Below are 19,947 nucleotides of genomic sequence, written 5' to 3' on the forward strand. Positions count from 1 at the left end.
ATTTTTCCAGTGCTGAGAAAACAGTTTGTGAACCCCTTAGGAGTTTCACGTAATTTACACATTTCAAACCTAAAATGTTATTAGATCTTAATATAAGTCCTAACACATAATAGATAAAGATAACATGATTAAACAAATGACATCGAAAACATGATACTCCTCCTAGGACAGAAGCTGTAATATTTACGAAAAAATGTTGAAGTTATAATTGTATATTGTGTAAATTTAATGGCAGTGAATTTTGCACAAAAGTCATCAAACACTTCACTGCAGTTCGCTGTAGCACTTTATTGATGGCAGTGAATCTGGCACAAAACGAAGTCATAAAACACTAAACTTAATTTTGCTGTAGCACTGTATATAACTGACATTGAATTTGTTGAAATTCACTGCTCTGATACTTTATTCTCTTCTGCTTTCGGTCGCTGTGGTTGAAATGAATTGGAATTCGATACAATATCTGGAAAATCAACGATAAATGTCTATTTTACCATAATGTAGAAGCATAAATTAGACTTACCTTTTACCTAATTATTTAAACACCTGATTCTAATTATTCTCTTAATTGGCCTAATGAAACCAGGGGTTCACTTACTTTTTCACATACTCTGAACCTTAATTACTCATTGTTTGATTCATACATCATTTTCTTTAAAAAGACATGGATTTGGTTAATATAAACCCTATTGGATAATTAAGAAAAGACCGGTTTTGATTCTAGAATACTCTCATGGTACAGCTATGGAATTTTCATGATCGTCATTCGGGTTCATAAACGTTTTCTCAGGCACTGAATGAGAATAATGAATAGTAAATAGCATTGTTTTGGGAGCAGTGATGCAGTGGTTAGTGCACTGCACTCTGAACCCTGTTGCAGATGTTGATTCTCAGTCAAGGCAAACATCAAAGCTCTTAAATTTTGATTGAAAGCTGTCGTGACTGCAGTAATTCATATTCTTAGTTCTTTCGGTAAAGTCACGTTGAAGGGAAACAACAAAATAATAAAATATATATAAAACAATAAAAAATCTCACGACGTTTCGACCATAACACAAACGGTCGTCTTCAGGTGTGTTGGTTTGCATAAATTTATTTTTAAACGGTGTATTTATTTATTTATAAAAAACGTTAGCGCCACGCGCAGCGATTTGGCAGTTTATTTAGGACTAGTCCATCTATATTCTGAAAAGAGGAGGGGGGAGACGAAAAAAATTTCGTCTGGTCGAAACGTCGTGAGAATTTTTATTGTTTTATATATTTTTTTTATTATTTTGTTGTTTCCCTTCAACGTGACTTTACTGAAAGAACTAAGAATATCAAAGCTCTTCTTTGGTTCTTTCGGTAAAGTCACGTAGAATGACAATAAAATAATAAATTCATAAAATAACACAATAAAATTCTCACGACGTTTCGGCCACAACACAAGCGGCCTTCATCAGGTGAAGGGACGAGACTGTCTGGAGGACAGAAGGACGCTTGTGTTGTGGCCGAAACCTCGTGAGAATTTTAATGTGTTATTTTATTTTATCAATTTATTATTTTATTCTCATTCTACGTGACTTTACCGAAAGAACCAAAGAAGATGAATCCTTGCAGTCACGAAAGCTTTAAATCGAAAATCAAAGATCTTGCCCCACATCTGTCCTCGTTCGATCGTCATCGAGTTCACCCAACCTCAAGACACCTCCATGCAGGAGTTGCAAAACCATCTCGCCCGCGTCGTCCTCGGCGCATGTCACGCAGCTTTCAAGGTCGTCCAACCGTCTCCCTTGATTCTCTTCTTCCTCTCCCCTGTGGGCCCTGCTCCACACGCAGCTCACGGTGGGATTTCTCCGCAGCAGTGCCACTCACCAAGGACCCAGGGGCCGTCAGTGCCAGGCGGCGTTTGTGCGCGTGGCAGCAGCCACCACCGTCTGGAGAGCCATCTCGCCGCACATTCACAGCGGCGGCATTCAATCTACACCACCTCTTTCTTAAAGGTCACCTATTTTTTGTTATAAATGTCTACCTCTATCGTCTTGTCTTTTCTGTGAAAAAGAGCTTGATAGCTCATCGGATTCCTCCAGTACGAATACAGATTCGGAGTCTGGCTTTCCCGTGACGCTGTCGGTTCCGTGCTTCCGAGTAAATCATTTGTGTCCGTGAAATGTGTGCTTTATAAATTGCATTTATTGTTATTCTGACTTGCTTGCTACACGTTCTCTTCTGGACTTCTGCGTTGCTTAATCCTGTCGTGCCAAGAAACTCTCAGCATCCGTCTCAGACACCTTCAAGTGCGTAGTTGATATGAATGAAATATCATTTCAATTTGCCACTGCAGTAAACCTATAAAATAAATAGCGCTGCTCACGCATTATAACGTAATCATTATGTATACGCATGATTATGTTATCCGATTAGCCAATCATTCACACGAAATGTCGTGAGTTTTTATTATTTTTTTCTATCTCCGTGACTTTACCGAAAAAAACAAAGAATATTCACATCATTGTTTTTTTCGGTAAAGTCACGTATGTAGAAATACAATAAAATTATATTAAAACAAAAACAATCACGACGTTTCGATCACAATGCAAGCGATCTTCATCAGGTGTCAAGAACAAATCACGAAGGTTAATACAACAAAAAGATGAGAGAAGAGAATTCAACAAACCTGAAAAAACATTATGTGAAGCACATCCAGTCAGGCCAACAACACAGTTAGACACTTCCTGGCGGACCACGAATTTCAGAAGAGTGTTAAATTTCGTGTTAAACACTCTTCTGAAATTCGTGGTCCGCCAGGAAGTGTCTAACTGTGTTGTTGGCCTGACTGGATGTGCTTCACATAATGTTTTTTTTCAGGTTTGTTGAATTTTCGTCTCTCATCTTTTTGTTCTTGACACCTGATGAAGATCGCTTGCATTGTGATCGAAACGTCGTGATTGTTTTAACATAATTTTATTGTATTTCTACATACGTGACTTTACCGAAAAAACCAATGAGTATTTTTATGCAGTCACGAAAGCTTTAATACTTTATTAATATTCACATCGATGTCAACCCATACGGTTTACCCCGTATTCTTGTACAGGGAAACTGAGTTTTCAGCTCCTTACGACGGACAGCCGTTTCAATGGGGGCAACACAATTTTGTGTGTATTTGTTTGTGTTTCTCCCTTGTGATGGGACTTTGTAGGATGAGCGTTGATATTCATAAGGGTACGGGGTGACCAATACGGCCTGAATTGGTCTGTAGTAAGTTAGGGCACTGATAAGGGGTTGATAGGTATAGTAGTGGTGAGTGTACTCGTGGTGAGTATAGAGTGGTGAGCAAACTAGTGGTGAGTGTACTAGTGGTGAGTGTAGAGTGGTGAGTGTACTAGTGGTGAGTGTACAAGTGGTGAGTGTATAGTGGTAAGTGTACTAGTGGTGAGTGTACAAGTGGTGAGTGTAGAGTGGTGAGTGTACTAGTGGTGAGTGTACTAGTGATGAGTGTGCTAGTGGTGAGTATAGTGGTGAGTGTACTAGTGGTGAGTGTACTAGTGGTGAGTGTAGTAGTGGCGAGTGTACTAGTGGTGAGTGTAGAGTGGTGAGTGTAGAGTGGTGAGTGTACTAGTGGTGAGTGTACAAGTGATGAGTGTACTAGTGGTGAGTGTACTAGTGGTGAGTGTAGAGTGGTGAGTGTAAAAGTGGTGAGTGTACTAGTGGTGAGTGTACTAGTGGTGACTGTACAAGTGGTGAGTGTACTAGTGGTGAGTGTACTAGTGGTGAGTGTACAAGTGATGAGTGTACTAGTGGTGAGTGTACTAGTGGTGAGTGTACTAGTGGTGAGTGTAGAGTGGTGAGTGTACTCGTGGTGAGTGTACAAGTGATGAGTGTACTAGTGGTGAGTGTACTAGTGGTGAGTGTACTAGTGGTGAGTGTACTAGTGGTGAGTGTACAAGTGATGAGTGTACTAGTGGCGAGTGTACAAGTTATGAGTGTATAGTGGTGAGTGTACTAGTGGTGAGTGTAGTGGTGAGTTTTCTAGTGGTGAGTGTAGTGGTGAGTGTACTAGTGGTGAGTGTACTAGTGGTGAGTGTACTAGTGGTGAGTGTAGTGGTGAGTGTACTAGTGGTGAGTGTACTAGTGGTGAGTGTACTAGTGGTCATTGTCTATTTGTTTTGTGTTTCTCCCTTGTGATGGGACTTTGTAGGATGAACATTGACATTTATAACGGCACGGGGCGCCCTATAACGTCTGAATTGGTCTGTAATAAGGTATGACACTGATACGGGGTTGACTGCTGTCCCGATGCGTGGAATATTTGCTGGTTTATTCCAGGATGTTTCTGTTACGCGTTGTCGCTTTTTAGATGTTCTGTGTTCAAAATTTGTTTGCTGCGGTTGCACCCGACTTAAGAGCCGAATATTGATATTCATACCTAATAAATGAAACTTTAAACTTGAAACCGCCACGTATCGCGGTTATTCGGGTAACTGCGCGGTTATTCGGGTAACTGAGCGGGCGGTTAATAGCCCCGCCCCTTCTCGCGCTGGCCCCTCCCCCTTCCCCCGCCCCCTCTTTCTGCCCTCGACCCCCCCACTCCCCCAGTGAAATGCGCGGGAAGCCGCGAGCGTCGTCTCCGCGCAGCCCAGAGAAGTCGAGAGTCGATCGGTCGCTCCGATCCGCCTTGGTCTCCTCGCATCGGCGCTCGGCGCGCGGCTGCTTTGGCCTGGGCCCTGGGCCCTGGTTCATCGTCACCACTCCCCCCCCGCCCGCCCGCCTGCGAGAGAGGCTTGAAGTGAAAATGGCGGGTAAGTGCAAGCTCGACGTCTCCCGCGCCTTTTCTCTCTGTCTCTCTCTGTCTGTCTCTCCCACCCGCTTCATCTCTAACCTCGTTGTCTCTCCGCCGTCTCATCTCCGCTGTCTTCTCGCGTGAACCTGGGGCGGCTGCGGGAGACGACGGCGGTTGGGAGGGGTGGAGGAGGGCGGACGGGAAGGCTCGACGCGGTGGGCGAGAGAGGCCCTGCGCGTCGTGGGACTTGGGCCCCGCGGAGTCCCTGCCTAGGGATTGAGGGGCAAGGGGAGACGAGTATAGAAGTTGGGGTTAATGTTAGGGTTGGAGTGAGGAACGAGGGATCGTGACTCTGGGAGTGGGGCTGGGAACTAAGCGAAGGGTTGAGATGGTCTGCTGTGTTGGGTTAGAGTTCAAAAAGGTCCCAAGTGTTTTCCTGCCCAATTCAGCGTTGTGGCATCGGTGCTTGGCTCCTGTTTACAGTGCCGAGATAGCGGTGGGGGTAATGCCACGTTCTTACGGCAGACGGAGGCAAAGAACCAGTTCATCCATGGAACAACCGCTCGACTTCTCCAGAGTGGTAGGAGATTTTATCGGCCCCCCCGGGAAGGATTGTGGGCCGAGTCAAGTCCCATCAGGATCTGAAATGGGCAACCTTCCTATCACTAGTCGCTTACTCTAACCCTAAACATAACGGCCAGGTGTACTTCGGGTTATAGATGCCGTGAAGGTTTAGGCATCAAGTTCAAGTGTTTTTTGTTTAACCAGGTGAGCACTAAAGAGGCCAGGAAAGAATCATTTTGTGGCCCAGGTTAAAAACAAACTAAAGCAACCGTGCAAACAGATATGAGTGCAAATAAAGGTTTAGGGATGGGGTTTAAGGTTTTAGTCACTGCTTTTATGGGTGAGGTTGGCATAAGATTATTGGATGCGGTCAGGCGAGAAGGTTGTTATGTTTAGGGTGGATATTAGGGGTACAGCAATGTTTCTGGATGAGGTGGTGGTTAGGGGTGAGTTTAGATTTGTGTTGGTTAGGGATTAAGTGAGGTTTAGTTATAGACTAGGGAAGATGTTGTGATTGTGTGAGGATTATATATGGGGTTAGTTTAATTGAATCCAAGGTATGAGGTTTAGGTGAGAGACGGTCAGGGATGGGGTATAGTTTCAGCATATGTATATAGCTATGGGTGAAGATAGTTTTTGCAATGTGTCTAGGAACTGGGGGTACAGTGTTGTCAGTGATGTGGTTATTGTACCATGTGAAAGTTTTGCTTTGTCTTTGTTTTGTGCTCTAGGTTTAAGTCAAATGCAAGCAAAGTTGGCTGCATATAAATCGGACACAAACGAAGCCATCTCACTAAAACTAGGTAAAGTAATGTGTAAACTCTTACCATATCTAGTAGACTCTCGATTATACGTGCTAATGACAGGGAGGACGGACGCGAAGGATCCTAAAATATAAATTTTCTGTGGATCTCTATGCCAAAACCCGCTAATATAGGTATACATTATGTTCGGTTTAAGCACTTGACCTGCAGTAAAAATTTCCAAAAATTACAATGGATACCTGTCAACCCCTTATCAGTGCCCATCTTATTACAGACCAATTCAGACCTTATTGGTCACAGCGTGCCCCTTATAAATCTAAACGTCCATCCTACAAGTCCCGTCTAAAGGGAGAAACACAAACAAATAGACAAAAAAAATGTCGGTATTGGAACACCTGTACGCCGTATGGACCTGAAAACTAATTTTACCTGTACAAGACTACAGGTAAAACCGTATTATGGGTTGACAGGTATGATAATGTATAACTGATTATTAATCTGGATTTAAGGGAAAATCCATCGGTTATTAATTTGTCAATCTCAGTGTGCGCAGTTAATCCGCAAATGGGTTTAAACCGCACGTGGATAATCGAGAGTCTACGATACATCTGTTGAAATATTGCGTGGCACTGAGGGGAAAAAAAAACCTATTTCGCTACCGTGTGCAGCATTGGATTACCTGGCATGAATTTCAGATGCGTGTGTAACTCATTCAACTGTTGCTATTAATCCACAGTGATGTTATGTGTAGGGCTTGACTTGTTGCTGTTGTTATGTCCCAATGTACAGTGTGGTTTGTGTGTTTGCAGTGAGAAACCTGGAGGATCTAGAGGACGATGAAACAACATTTAAGCCGGAGTATAGCCACCAAGTTTTTGATGACAAGTACGTCGGGCACAGCTCAATTATTATGCTGTGAAATGTGCTTTGGAGTTAGTATGCTTAGTATGTGGTTGATCAAGAAAATGGACACAGTGAAGTGTAAAACTTAACAAATATGGCCACATTTTTCGTTTGACAAAACTGCCAAAACATTTGGCCTTGGCAATTTGCCCCGTTGGTTGAATGGGAGATGTAAGCAAATGGGACATGCTCCAATGCTTGAATTAAGCCGATAGCTTAAAAATATGGTGACTATTCTAGACTGCTTTATTTTACATATAATATTTTAGGATTGAATAGTTATATCCCAGACTTGTTTTATTTGGCAATGTTGTGGAATACCAAATGCTTTGTTGGTGGTGTGTGACGCTGTGATGGCCATGTATCGTGGCAGTGAGACGGTGTTTGGATACCAGGGGTTGCAAATCCAGCTCTACTACAGTGCGTGTCGCCTCACCACCCTGCTGAACATCAAGTACACCTCTCGAGTGGATGAAGCGTTCCACGGCCTGGAGGTGAAGTAACTCTTCCTTTTTTGATAAATTAAAGTTGTTTTTTTATCGTGTACACATTCAAACAAATTCTTAGCTCGGCACTATCGGGTTCCATTCAGAAATTTAATTTAGGAGATTTGCAAAAGCTTCTGTTCACATTATGCCTTGTTGTAAATGTTATATGTAGAAGGAAAATTAAATTAACACATTCATATACCACAACACAGCCACAAAGGCCTTTGTCTACACTTATTTAAAAATAAAACTTACGCAAGCTTTTACGCTATTTTTTTTTTAGAAATTAAATGATAGGGCGGTGATGAGAGCTAGCGGTAGCGTGTTCACTACTAGTTGCAGAGATTCGCGTTTGAAATTTAATAGACGGCCTTGATTATTACTGAAGATGTTATAAACATTTAAATGTGCCATTTGCTTGATGGGCATAAACAAAAATGTCTGACATTCGCAAGAGTAAGCCGTTGTGTGTTTGTGTCGGGGTCCAAATTTGCCAAATTTGAATATTACACCACAGATTACTCAATTGGTATTGTACATAGCAAGCATCAGTCCCTACTGCCACAGGTCAGTTATTAATGTGCAATTATACACTGAAATGTTACTGTTAATTACTTTACTAATTTTGTTTCAATGGTGGATACTTTATAAATGTTGCTTTTTTTGGCTCATGTAATTGCAAATTAGATGAAATTTCTTGATTTGTCTATAAATACAACAGAACATTGATCTTAAGTTCCTGTTTTTACAAATAAATCCTCTTTGCCACAATATTTTCTGCTCTAAGAGTTTTACACTTCTAAATTTTAACTTAACTGGTCCCGAGGAAAGTGTTAGAGATATTACTCTTTAGGACTTGATCATCTGCATTACAAGTACAGTATACCAAAGCAAAACACTAAATGTACAATGTGCTGTGTTCCCCTTTCAGGCAGATGACATCGATGCGAAGCTGCGCAAGTACGTTCCACCAGGATGCTGTTCCAACGTGGATGACTTTGTTTCACTGCTCGAGAAAGATGCCTCGTTCAAACCGTTTGGGGAGCTTCTGCACACGTACACCGTGCCAAGCCAGGAGACGGGCGGAGACATCACCTACCAGATCTACAAGGTGAGCCAGCGCTTCCTGTGCGTATAACCCTGGATCTACACTTAACATCATATTGACTATGTTTGAGAATCCTTGCATGGCTCTACCAGTGGAATTTACGAGTGGTGCAGATATAATGGGAAGATGATGGATTTTGATTTAAAGCTTTCGTGACTGTAGGGATTCATATTCTTGGTTCTTTCGGTAAAGTCACATAGAAGGGAAACAATATTTGTATTATTTTATTGTTTCCCTTCTACGTGACTTTACCGAAATAACCAAGAATAAGATGATGGATGTCTAGGTGTGGTCAATGGATGGGTTCCTGCTGCCAATTGTATGTGCTGATGCATTTGTCATTCATGATCACTTTGAGAAGTTGGGAGACTTTGGAGCTTTACTAACCTGTATTAATGTTTGCATATTATTTGCATACATTGTAATGGATTTATTCACACAGTTTGATGGATATGTGGGAAGCATACTCATTATTTTAACCAATGAATAGATTAATAATTACATCCTAAATTATCTTCACCTTATATGTGACTTGCATGATAGTGCTAGATTTTGGTGACAGTAAACGCCAGGCATTGAGAACCACTATCTCTTCTCACAGGCTGATATGACAAATTCAGGTTTCAAAGAGTTCCATTCCAGGCTTCAAACCTTCCTCATCTGGTTCATTGAGACTGCAAGCTTCATTGATGTGGATGATGAGAGGTGGAACTATTTCCTGCTGTAAGTACTGGCTCTAACTAAAAAGGAACGCATGATCGATGACACACTGTACAGCATCTCGGTTTATCAAATTATGTAAACAAATTCCAAATAGTCACGACGGCTTTCTGTATTTATAAAATTTGTGTTTATTAAAAAAAAAATATTGTGAAATGGATGCCACTTTTTTAATAGGTGAAATACTGAAGTGGATTTGTTATTTTTATGTTTTTCAAATAACGTTGAGTATTTGTGCATTAGCTCTGTTCATAATGGAAGGGATAACCCTCGCAAAGATGATCCTATATCACCAAACTGTCATAGAAGTTTGCGTTGCTGCTGTTCACTTACCCTGTACAAAATCTGCCAAATTAATCAAAGGGCTGCCCAACCCTTCGAGACTATTTCTGTTTTCAACTATGCAATGACACTTTTCCCTGACAAATACCGATCAGCTTCCCTACTTCTAATTTAATACTTCCAAAGGCAAACGGAAGGTGTTACATAATCCATGCGTATTGCATGATTTATCCTAACTTGTTTGATAAGTCATAACATAAGTAAACTATGATGTCTTCACTGCCAGTTCATCCTGCATGTCTTGGATCAGTCGTATAGTCATAGCGTACGACACATTTGGCTCTGGTACTGGAGGAACAGCTGCATCACGCTCGAGTGCCAGGACCAAAACATTGACAAAGCGTGCGTTTGTAGTGATGTCTGGCATAGCGCTCCTTGTCCAAGTTACAGTCTGCAAAGCTGTTTTATTTCGACATTGAGACACTTCTATAAGATAGAGTTGAAGTTTCAGAGACACGCCCTTTCATCTAGCTTTACAGTGGTAATGAATACTACTTTGAAATTATAAATATGGTTTTCTTATTTATATATGAACTTGAAAGTGTCGAGAGGACACCATATTGTATGTGGTGAGTGCGAGTCTTTTTTATCATGTTATGACGAATTTGGCATGTTATGATTTTAAATATTAAATTATAGTTATAGAATTATTGGTCGTAAAGTTTACATTTTTAATAAACATGCACAGCACATATCTACTGTCTCCTTAAGGAAAGGCTGAATAATAACGACACTAGTGTGCTAAAAGAGTGCGCGTGCTGTATTGTGTAAGTGTAGATGATGGTGCTTATCCATTACACAGATACGAGAAGTACATGCAGGATGGCTCTCCCCGCTACGCCGTTGCAGGCTACATGACCGTCTACAGTTACTATGCCTACCCTGACAAAACACGGCCACGCATCAGGTACCTTATGCAACCATCGCAACATGCTGCCTACCCATCAGAATTGCTTACCCCTGACTAGTTTCGGCAGCTGGCTGTAACACCTTGCTACCTTCCTCGGGATTTGTTTCAACCCTGGAGGAAGGCATTTTCATCCTCTGTAGTGCCCATAAGCACACTTTGTCGTCGTGTATCTGGTACCAAATCTACATCTCCTTTTCTTACGTGTATATATTTATTTTTTATCATACATATGCAGAGTTGGGTCATGACACAGGAGATGGGAAAACACAGCACATGCCACTTATGCCTTGTTTGCAGCAGAATTATCTATGAATAGCCCCCCCTGCACTGTGTGCATGTACGTGCGTGGTGTTTGTGTTGCGCTTGTGCTTTGAGTAGCCAAATGCTGGTGCTCCCGCCATATCAGGGCGAGAGCCACGGTGCCCGTCTGCTGGAGGCCGTGCATCGATTCTACATCGCCGAGCCCAATGTGCTCGACATCACGGGTACACCGCCCTCACCACATCCCCCCCCCCCCCCCGCAGCTGTCTGCATCCACGTCTAGGGAGGCCCGAGTAATGTGTCACCTTTGACCGCTCGGCAAACACGTCTGGGGTGGCTGGGATTTGTTAGCGGACTCCTGAGAGTGACCCCAGATGCAGGGTTGGGCAATTACACTTCTGTTCCGTGGATTTTTTAATCTCATGCCGGGAAGCGGGAGTGGTTTCTTGTCCCAATTCCAGCGTTAAATATTTTGTTCCTTCCCCCTTTTTTGCCTGCCTTGTCCAAATAGTTCAGACGGGCATTAAACTCAATACATTGTATTGTGTGAAACACCAGAGGACTCTCCGCCAATTGGTTCCTATTACAATTAATTAAAAGTGTTACATTATCAAGTGATGTAAGCGCAAAATACGAATTATTGACATTCAAGTTACATGTTAAGTAGGCATTCCTAATGCAGTATGAGCACATTTGTTGTGTTTTCAGTAGATATTTGAATTGGCTGCATACAATTGTCCAATATACATATGCAAAACACATAACCAATAATTGCATTTTCACGAAATACTGCTTCAAGCCATTTCATGTAAGACCCATAGTTGTAGCTGAAGATTTTTATTTGTGCATCTCGAACACGCGTGGCGACTGTCCACAGCTGAGGACCCGTCGGAGAACTTCTCGCGCTTGCGGGACTTTGTGGACACTAAGTTGTGCATGGCGCTGCCGGCCTTCTCCCCGGACAAGCTTCTGCTCGGTTTCACTCGTACCATGGCCACCGAGGCCCAGCTGCGCCTCAAAGTCAACAAGGTGTGGTGATAGGTGCTGCTTAGGGGGGCGGGGGGTGGCTCCCTTTGTATTCATGCTCGTTCGCTTGGCGCAACCTCCCTGTGCCCACTACTGCTGCTGCAATGGGGCCTGAGCTGGGTTGATAATCCTTGGGGCGCTAAGCCCTGCTGAGCATCACAAAGAGATGGTTAAGCATGATTGTATGTTCATGCAAATGTTATTAATTGATTAAGAAAATTTGATCAAAGGTGTATAACAACTACAGGCAAAATCTTTGAGAACATTTAGCAATATTAACACAACTTTTAAATGTCATTTTGGATCTCAATTAAAATATTGAAACAATTGATTAAAGGCATCAATAGAAAATCGTACACAGTACACATCAACACAGTACACCCATGATCATACATTAATGTAAACCAGCGGTGGCCAACCAACATCTCCCGAGCCACATGCGGCTCTTTAATCGACCATAATGCCGCTCTATCGAAGGGGCATAATGTAGAATGTACTATAATGGTAGCAAAGAATAATGAATGTTTCCGTACTATGCCGAAAACTGTCAATATATATACACTTGGGTCTTTGCAAAACTCATGGGTACTTTTTGGCTCTTGGTCTGTTACAGATTGGCCGCCCCTGATCTAAACAAATACATTTCAAAGCGACATATAAAGTATAGTTCAAAGTACTTGCATTCACGTTGACAAAGTATTTCCCTGAATGAAGGGTTCCACCGGCGGTCTTTTATCTGGCTCACGTTTTGTGTGTGTGTGCCATTCGCTGTTGGCGCGCGCTGTGCAGCGGCAGGCGCGGCGCGTGTACGAGATCCTGAGGCTGAAGGCAACGGATGGGAGCAACCAGAAGCAGTTTGAACTCTACTGCCAGGATGTGAAGCAGAGGCTCAACCTGCCCTTCAAGGTAACAATGACAAACGTGGAAAAACAGATTTTGTGAAGAAACATTCGGATTCGTATACTGGCTGAAATGTTGAGTGGTACCATGTGGCCCCATAAAGCCTATCTCTTTAATAAGTAATATTTAAAAATACTTTTTAAAAAACACGCTTTAATGAAATGTACCGTACGAGTAATGGCAGAACTCCACGACTCCAGGAAGTGGCCCCGAAGCTTGCCATAACGTAAGGGACCGTGGTGATTTACAATCAACGTGAGTTGAGCGTGGACAATTAGACCCAGGCCGAAACATAACATATAAAAAATATTGTTTAAACATTTTAATTTTTTTAATGACAGAATATAGTATTGTCATCAGTATGACATAAGTATACCAAGTTTGCAGTCGATACGACATTGGGAAATGGGTTAAAATTGAGTTACAAGATTTGAGGATACAACAACAGACAGAGTTGAGGATACAACAGACAGCGAGTTAAATAAAAACGTGTAAATAAAAAGGCTGTAATCCAGCAGGCATGCCCTGCTTGTTTTAACCGTAAAAATACACGCCACCTGATTCCCAGTAGATGTTAAATATCCGGTTACATTCTTTCAAAAGGGGTAGACCATTGTGTGCTGGCGTTATGATAAAAATTTGCCAACATTTGAAAAATTACCTGAAAAAAAAGTCTCAATTGGTATAACTGAGCAATGTCACCCACTACTGTGAAACTACCAGAGATTATATCTGAGAAATAGCACCTTATAGTTTTCCTCTGTAAGAATTACATGAATACCAAATATACTTATTTATTATTATTACTTTGTCCAATGTGGGAATCATTGATGTCACCCATTTAGGATCCCCTCTTGAGATGTTTCCTTTGGTAAAGTTATTCTAATACAGATTATTTTCCATGAAAAAATTATTTAAAATAGTTTAAATGTTTAATATTTCAAAACATTAAATTATGTTTTATCATTACAAAGTATTGGGCCGATGCCATTTTGCTACTTTTTAAAAACATTTCTACATAAATGTGTAAAAAAAATCATATAATAACCATATTTAAAATGTTGATCAGACATGAATAGGGTTTTGGCAATCGAGTGCGCTCTGCTTTAGGCTCTACCCTGTGCGTATGTTTTGCGTTTCGTATGCATCTGTGTCTGTGCGCTGTTGGAGCAGAAAAACAACCGCGAGTTGGAGAAGATGCGCCGCTTTCTGAACTCGGAGGAGCTGACGGCACAGCTGCAGCAGCTGGACCCTGTGCGACAGGAGCAGTGGCTGGAGGAGCAGCTGCAGGAGACGCTTGCGCAGTACCGCCGCGTGCTTGAGCGCATCGCACAAGCCTAGCGTCCTCGCCGGGCCCCACGTTCGGGGGGGGCGCTCGTGCTTTGCTGCACAGCACACACACAGTCCCGCCGTTGATTGTTAATCCCCCTGCGACGGCGAGGTCATCGGAGCGACTTGGCGTGTTGCGTTGGCGCCGATCGCTCGCCCCGTGCGCGCGGATGGTTTGCGTGCTGCAGTGTTGTGTCGGGCAGAGTAGAGGAGGCGATCCCCTGTTAACGCAAGGTCGAGCGATAAAATAAAGGAAACTCCTGTACTCGCTGCACAGCGTGAGAGCAGTCGGCGCAGCACGTGCCGGGAGTTTGGACAGCGCTGATAATGCGAGGCAGCTGTGATGCCACCAATTGGGAGTTGGTTGTGGTCATACTGAGCACTGAAGGTGGCACTGCAGTGTATAAGCAGTTCTCTGCTGTCATAAAAAAAGTGTATTTTGTATCATAGGTCACACTTGTAAGCAAACTAACAGTCTTTGTGAATCTACACGTTGGATTTGAAGCAAATTACAAAGCATTTAGTTCACTGTTGTAAACGGTGCCTACTTTGTGCTTCACCAGTGCTGTCCACCGAATGTGTTCGGCAACTACCACCCCCTTTTCACACTTGTACAACCAGGGGACAGCCCATCTAACACATGGCCGTTTGAATTATTGGGTTACCTGGATGATAAATGCACCCTCAAACGGGCAATAATGACTGATTTTTGGATTGTAATGTAGCTTGAATGTTCAAATTCCTCCATGTACATATCTACCCTTCAGAGCTCTGCAGGCGCTCAGGTCGCACTGGTATTGTGCGGTAGTGGAAGTAATCGCTGCGGTGGCTTGCATCATCCTCCTGGATGGCGCGCGCGTGCATCGTAAAAGTATAAGTGATAATTGATACGAGCAAAACTGGAACAACAGCACTTGAGCGCCTTGTAAAATGTCTATGCTTTTGCAAGAGTCGTAACGGCACAGCTGATCTAACTTCTGGGCTGTATTTCCTAGACACAGCAGTGACTCGGCTAACATCTGTTTCCTTTTTTCTAACAAGCATCGGAACATCTGCTAAATAACACCACGTCTTGCCGACTGTTACACTGTTTTAGCCTTCTTATAATTGTTCTCGTTACGAATGTTCCTGCGCCACCATTTAAGTTATGTGCATTCCTGCACAAGATTTAAACTGAAGTGTTTATAAAGTTGAATGTTGTCTTCCATACTTGAGTTGGATTCTTTCTGTTTTCAAAGTAGGTGCTTTCAAATAAGTGGGCTCGTGGGCAGGACACGGTCGACGGAAGGGATGATGGGTGGTGGCTTAAACTAGCGGCGGAGTGCCAGCCAAGGAAGGGAATGCACGTGATAGGATGTCCACTGCAGAATTGGGAGTGATGAAATTGGATCGTGCAAGAATGAGATGGATTGTGGCATCACAAGGGAGAGTGGGAAGGCCTCCCAACATCATAGCTGATGATTGTTTAATATCTTGCTGTAGCTTGAATGCAAAAAAAACACTAATTTGTTCATAATACTGCCTTCAAAGATACAAAAATATATACTCGGTGGCATGTTGGGCAAAGGCCCTTTATTTGAAATAAATAGATCTGAGAGATGACGTTAAGAGATGGAGACTGCACTTAACAACATGAGGCCTGATGAGTTACATTTAAAAAAAATTCTGATCACTTTTTTAAATAGGCATGAATCGTTTCCCAGTGATAACTATTGAGTAATATACAACCCCTTAAAAAAAATCTAAAACTATTCCTAAAGCTCATTAAAAGTAATTCAAAATGTTGCTGGCACAGTTTAGCTTTTAATAATTTTAACTTTTAATGTAAATACGTTTTTTAGTAGTACTTTTTGGATTATTTAAGGTTGATTAATAGCTATTATTCATGCCTACTTTAAAGAGTGACCAGGAAACATTTTAAGGAAAAATTCTCATCGTCCCCGATGGTACACAGTGTTATGGAGGGCCTTTGCCTATTATGTACTTTTATTTTAAGGCTCCATTTTTATTGTGGAATGTTGAGGATTTTTTTGTTAATTGTGCTAAAGCACAGCTGCCAACAGCATTGCCATTTTTTTATTTACAAAATGCAAGTTGTCTTAAACGTAAATTGACGCCTCCTTCGCATGGACAAACTCAACCACTGCAAATGTTGAGGCTCTGATTGGCAAGCATAGACCTCGGTATACATTTGGAAAACATTTTTGGGTTTCTAAGGTTATATGGAGCGCTGAAGAGAATCACAGCTGGGACACCTTCCTGTATACATGTACGGTACCTATTTGCTAATTTTCTTGTATATAAAGGACACGTAAAAAACTTAATGGGGTTCAAAAGCACTGTAGTATGTATATATATACACATGTGTGTGAATTCAGAATTGACATTTTTGTGAGCATAGTGAAAGCTGGTTCAAGAAATATCAGTTTTCTACCAAATTATATTTAAAACATGTGCAGGACTGTTTCTAGAAGATAACGTAAATGACCAGTACTGCATTGGTTTAGGACGCTTCCACCATAAGTGAGCAATACTTTACTGTTGAAAGCTATAAAAAACAATTATTGAGCCCATAACCATCATGCGTCGGGGCATGGCTCTTGAGCGGTGTGAGCACCTGTGCCGTGCTGGCCACTTGTGGTGATGGGCCAAATGGAGCGTGCCAAGTGAGCGGGCGCTCCCACCGGAGGCCACCGTAATCCCCTGGAACCTTACCCCCCTCTCATCACGTACAGCACAATTTGATTTTCAGCATCTGCCGTCGCTTTTAGACACTCGGTCAAACTAGACTTTACGTTAAGAAATTCGTAGGAGAGGATTGCGTGCTGATGCAGATGGAATAATTTCCCCCAGAGTGAGAGTATAATGTTAGACGTTTTAACATGAACAATAGGACTATTCTCACGTGCATATGGCATAGTGGTACAGGATAACGAGCTGCTATAGTTGCCATGATTTTATGACTGACCTTTTGTACATTTAACAGTGACTATTTTTGTTATTTACCGTTACAATAGTCTGCCTCTACTGGTGAGTACATGCGCTGCTGCTTGAATTGTCAATAAATTAAACATTTAGATTATTTTTTATCTACCGATGGCCCTGCATTAACAGTGGTTAATGCATTGGGGCATTATAGTTGCATGCACATCTGCACGCAGTTGTTAGCAATATCCAAAGTAATGTCCTTTAATGAATATGGACAAGTACATATACGTGCCTCGTTCCTGTTCTCCACCACTTTATTCCACAACAGACTAGCATAAATTTTGAAAGGAGATGAGCCACTGCACAGAACATCACTCGCCATCTGTTCCTCCAGAAACGATGCTGTTTCTCGTGTTGCAGCCTCTGCCAGGAAACAAAGGCACCTGTTGGAGCTGGACCTAAAGTTACCTCCTGGGCTTTGTAACCCCCTCCCGAGGTTTATCTCGCCATCTGCCTCTGTGGCCCCTGCAGGTGGCACAGGGGCCAGTGTTTACGGCGAAGATGTGTCGACCGGAAAATGCAGAAAGCACTCGTTTACGTGGAACGGCCGATCAGTGCCGGATGGGATCATCGTCCTAATCGCAATGGCAGTGGTTTGGTTGTGCATTATGCTTTACAACGCAAAACAGCATTTTGGATGTATATACTCCAGTGTCTAAATGCAACTGCGTTTCACAATGCTGTACATAAGTGGGACATAGGCATTTTGGGTAAAGGAGGTATATTTACTTTTAGAAGAGAATCATCGGCAGAAAGTATTGGATTTTAACAGGGGTATAGAGTCAACAGCACAGATGGCTGGGAAAAGTGGGTTCCATATGGGGACGTCAGGAAAAAGTTGATTTCTCAATGAGCGATGGTTGACTGGGAGCTTTAACAAGTCTTCATTTACTGTAACAGTGCGTATGTGGGTTATATAAGAGGGGGGAAGTTTTTCCAGGTGAGTGCATGGTGGTTATTGAAGATGATAGGGGTGGTTTTGAATTTGATCCGGAATTGCATTGGGAGAGACTGAAGTATTGGGGTGATGTAACATTTTGGAATGGCAGATGTCTCGCTGTGGATTTTGGAGGTGATGGATTTTGAGAGGCTGTAGAGAGTTTCGTAAATTCGTGATGTGAAGTTATTGATGAGTGGCAGCAAAAACATAAAATAATGTCAGCAATTGGAGGCATATGGTACTGCAGAGTGGAGATGGAAGATAATAAAAGCCCCTGGATCAATGACAACTCAAGGGTTTACACAGTGAAATGTCTAGGTTTAAGGGTGCATGTTCAAACTGGAAATTTTACAGTGTCAACTTTTCCAATTACGAGAACTGCAGTTCTGGAAGCATTTAGCTGGTGGAAGTTAGAACTAATCCAAGATTAAATCACACCACGGAAGGATGTGGCAGTAAACAATGAATATGGGTTCATGATGCCAATAGTGATGTCGAGCAAGTATTAATAGCATCGAAGCGATGGTTAGCAATGCATCTATGCAGCTCCAATATATCTCCACGCAGGAGGAAATGCAATAAGGGCAGGAGGCGAGGGATGGTATATTTGACACCATAGTACAAGAGTTTCTGAGAGGAAGACGATCTTGTATAGAATGGCCTTGGTGGGAACCAAATTTCACTGGGTACAGAGATCAAGAAAGGATAGATGAGAGAAGAATTATTGTGATATGAAAGCTTCCCACAATTAAAACAATGTCTAAATTGAGGTGGCCATTTGGCTCGAGGGTCAGAGCACTAAGCCAGCACCACCGAGATCCTGGGTTCATATCCTCACGCCACTGACCACTGCAAATCGCCGCGTCCTGCAGAGCAAGTATAATACTCTTGTTTATAGTGCCCAGAATCAGTATCGTCCAGGCTAAGCGACATTTCTCTGTAGCTGCACCAGCCATCTGGAACTCTCCCAGCGCACATTCGCTGCACCCAAGCGTCACCCACTTTTAAGCAGCAGCTAAAGGCTCTCACCTGTTCAGGCTCTCACCTGGGCAGGCTGGCATACGAGGGACTTTGAGCTTTGGCTGCGTGCCTTCAGGATCTCGATCGAACACTGCATCGAATGCATGAATTATGCAGGCGTTATAAAAATGTTTATTGTTACACAGGCAGCCTTTGATGAAATCAGGCGTCAAATCCATTGAGTTGATAGGCTCATTCAATTCACCTCTGCACGCAAAAACGGATTTGGTTATTCACTTAATTTGGTTTTGTTTCAGCTCTGGGAATTAAATGTTTGCTTTGGCAGGCCGCAAACAATATGCGCAACGCGTAGAAAAATGCGTCCCCCAAGTTGTGGATAAAGATACCAATCTATGATAATTTCATGTGTTTTTAAATTATATCTTCCAGGGCCATTTCCCAACACAACGTGTTGCTCTGCTAGCTACAAGAATTCCACGTGGAAATGGCTTCCCCTTATCCTATAACATTAACTAATAGCACAGATGAAATATAATTGGGAGAAAAAAATCCAACCTTTTAAAATTCTTAATAAAAAAAAGTATACCTTTGTGTTTTCATGACCCAGACATTACAGTAGCCGTGTATATATGCCATACCATACTCCTTAAATTTACCTGGATTTATGTATTGTCTCGTTTGATTTTCATTATCATTATTAATAGAAGCCTTAGACTTGCTCAATACATCACTTACCACTCTCCCCCCAATGTCTGCTTGCAAGTGGCTTGAGACACCGTGGAGTCCATGCAGCCGATACATTAAACGGTGACCCGACTTTAAAGGAACAAAGTTGAGCCCAGAAAGAAAACCTTTCCTGTAATTTTCATTCCGTTCCCATATAATTATCTGTTTACAGAGCGATGCTATTTTCTGTACACGGGCCGCGGGACCTTGTGTGCGTGGGTTTACACTGGCGAGAAGA

At 42.3% G+C, this 19,947-nt stretch overlaps 1 protein-coding gene across 3 annotated transcripts; it reads left to right on the forward strand.

Annotated features, from left to right (window-relative positions):
* Positions 1-4,564: 4,564 nt before the first annotated feature.
* HAT1 (histone acetyltransferase 1) lies at positions 4,565-15,281 on the forward strand. 3 transcript variants are annotated; one of them, XM_076071631.1, is made up of 11 exons: positions 4,565-4,778; positions 6,055-6,126; positions 6,897-6,972; positions 7,364-7,484; positions 8,410-8,589; positions 9,188-9,309; positions 10,451-10,555; positions 10,937-11,043; positions 11,697-11,848; positions 12,635-12,751; positions 13,916-15,281. In XM_076071631.1, exons 1-11 carry the CDS (start codon positions 4,580-4,582, stop codon positions 14,084-14,086), a joined length of 1,422 nt encoding a protein of 473 aa, XP_075927746.1. In that variant the 5' UTR covers positions 4,565-4,579; the 3' UTR covers positions 14,087-15,281. The 3 variants fall into 3 exon arrangements, with proteins under 3 accessions (XP_075927746.1, XP_032821290.2, XP_075927747.1); XM_032965399.2 differs by having other exon boundaries at positions 13,919-15,281; XM_076071632.1 differs by lacking the exon at positions 4,565-4,778 and adding an exon at positions 5,114-5,339.
* The last annotated feature ends 4,666 nt before the right edge of the window (positions 15,282-19,947 follow it).

The sequence above is a fragment of the Petromyzon marinus genome, chromosome 34 (assembly GCF_048934315.1).
Source record: "Petromyzon marinus isolate PM22_M1 ecotype Great Lakes invasive population chromosome 34, UKy_Petmar_22M1.pri1.0, whole genome shotgun sequence".
In the NCBI taxonomy this organism is placed as follows: Eukaryota; Metazoa; Chordata; class Hyperoartia; order Petromyzontiformes; family Petromyzontidae; genus Petromyzon; species Petromyzon marinus.

Bases quoted from the DNA above. Each gene is read 5' to 3' on its own strand.
- HAT1 (XM_076071631.1), top strand. From the start codon at position 4,580: ATGCGCGGGAAGCCGCGAGCGTCGTCTCCGCGCAGCCCAGAGAAGTCG. The intron at 8,590-9,187 runs GTGAGCCAGCGC...CTCTTCTCACAG, and splicing joins TCACCTACCAGATCTACAAG to GCTGATATGACAAATTCAGG. The intron at 11,849-12,634 runs GTGTGGTGATAG...CGCGCTGTGCAG, and splicing joins TGCGCCTCAAAGTCAACAAG to CGGCAGGCGCGGCGCGTGTA.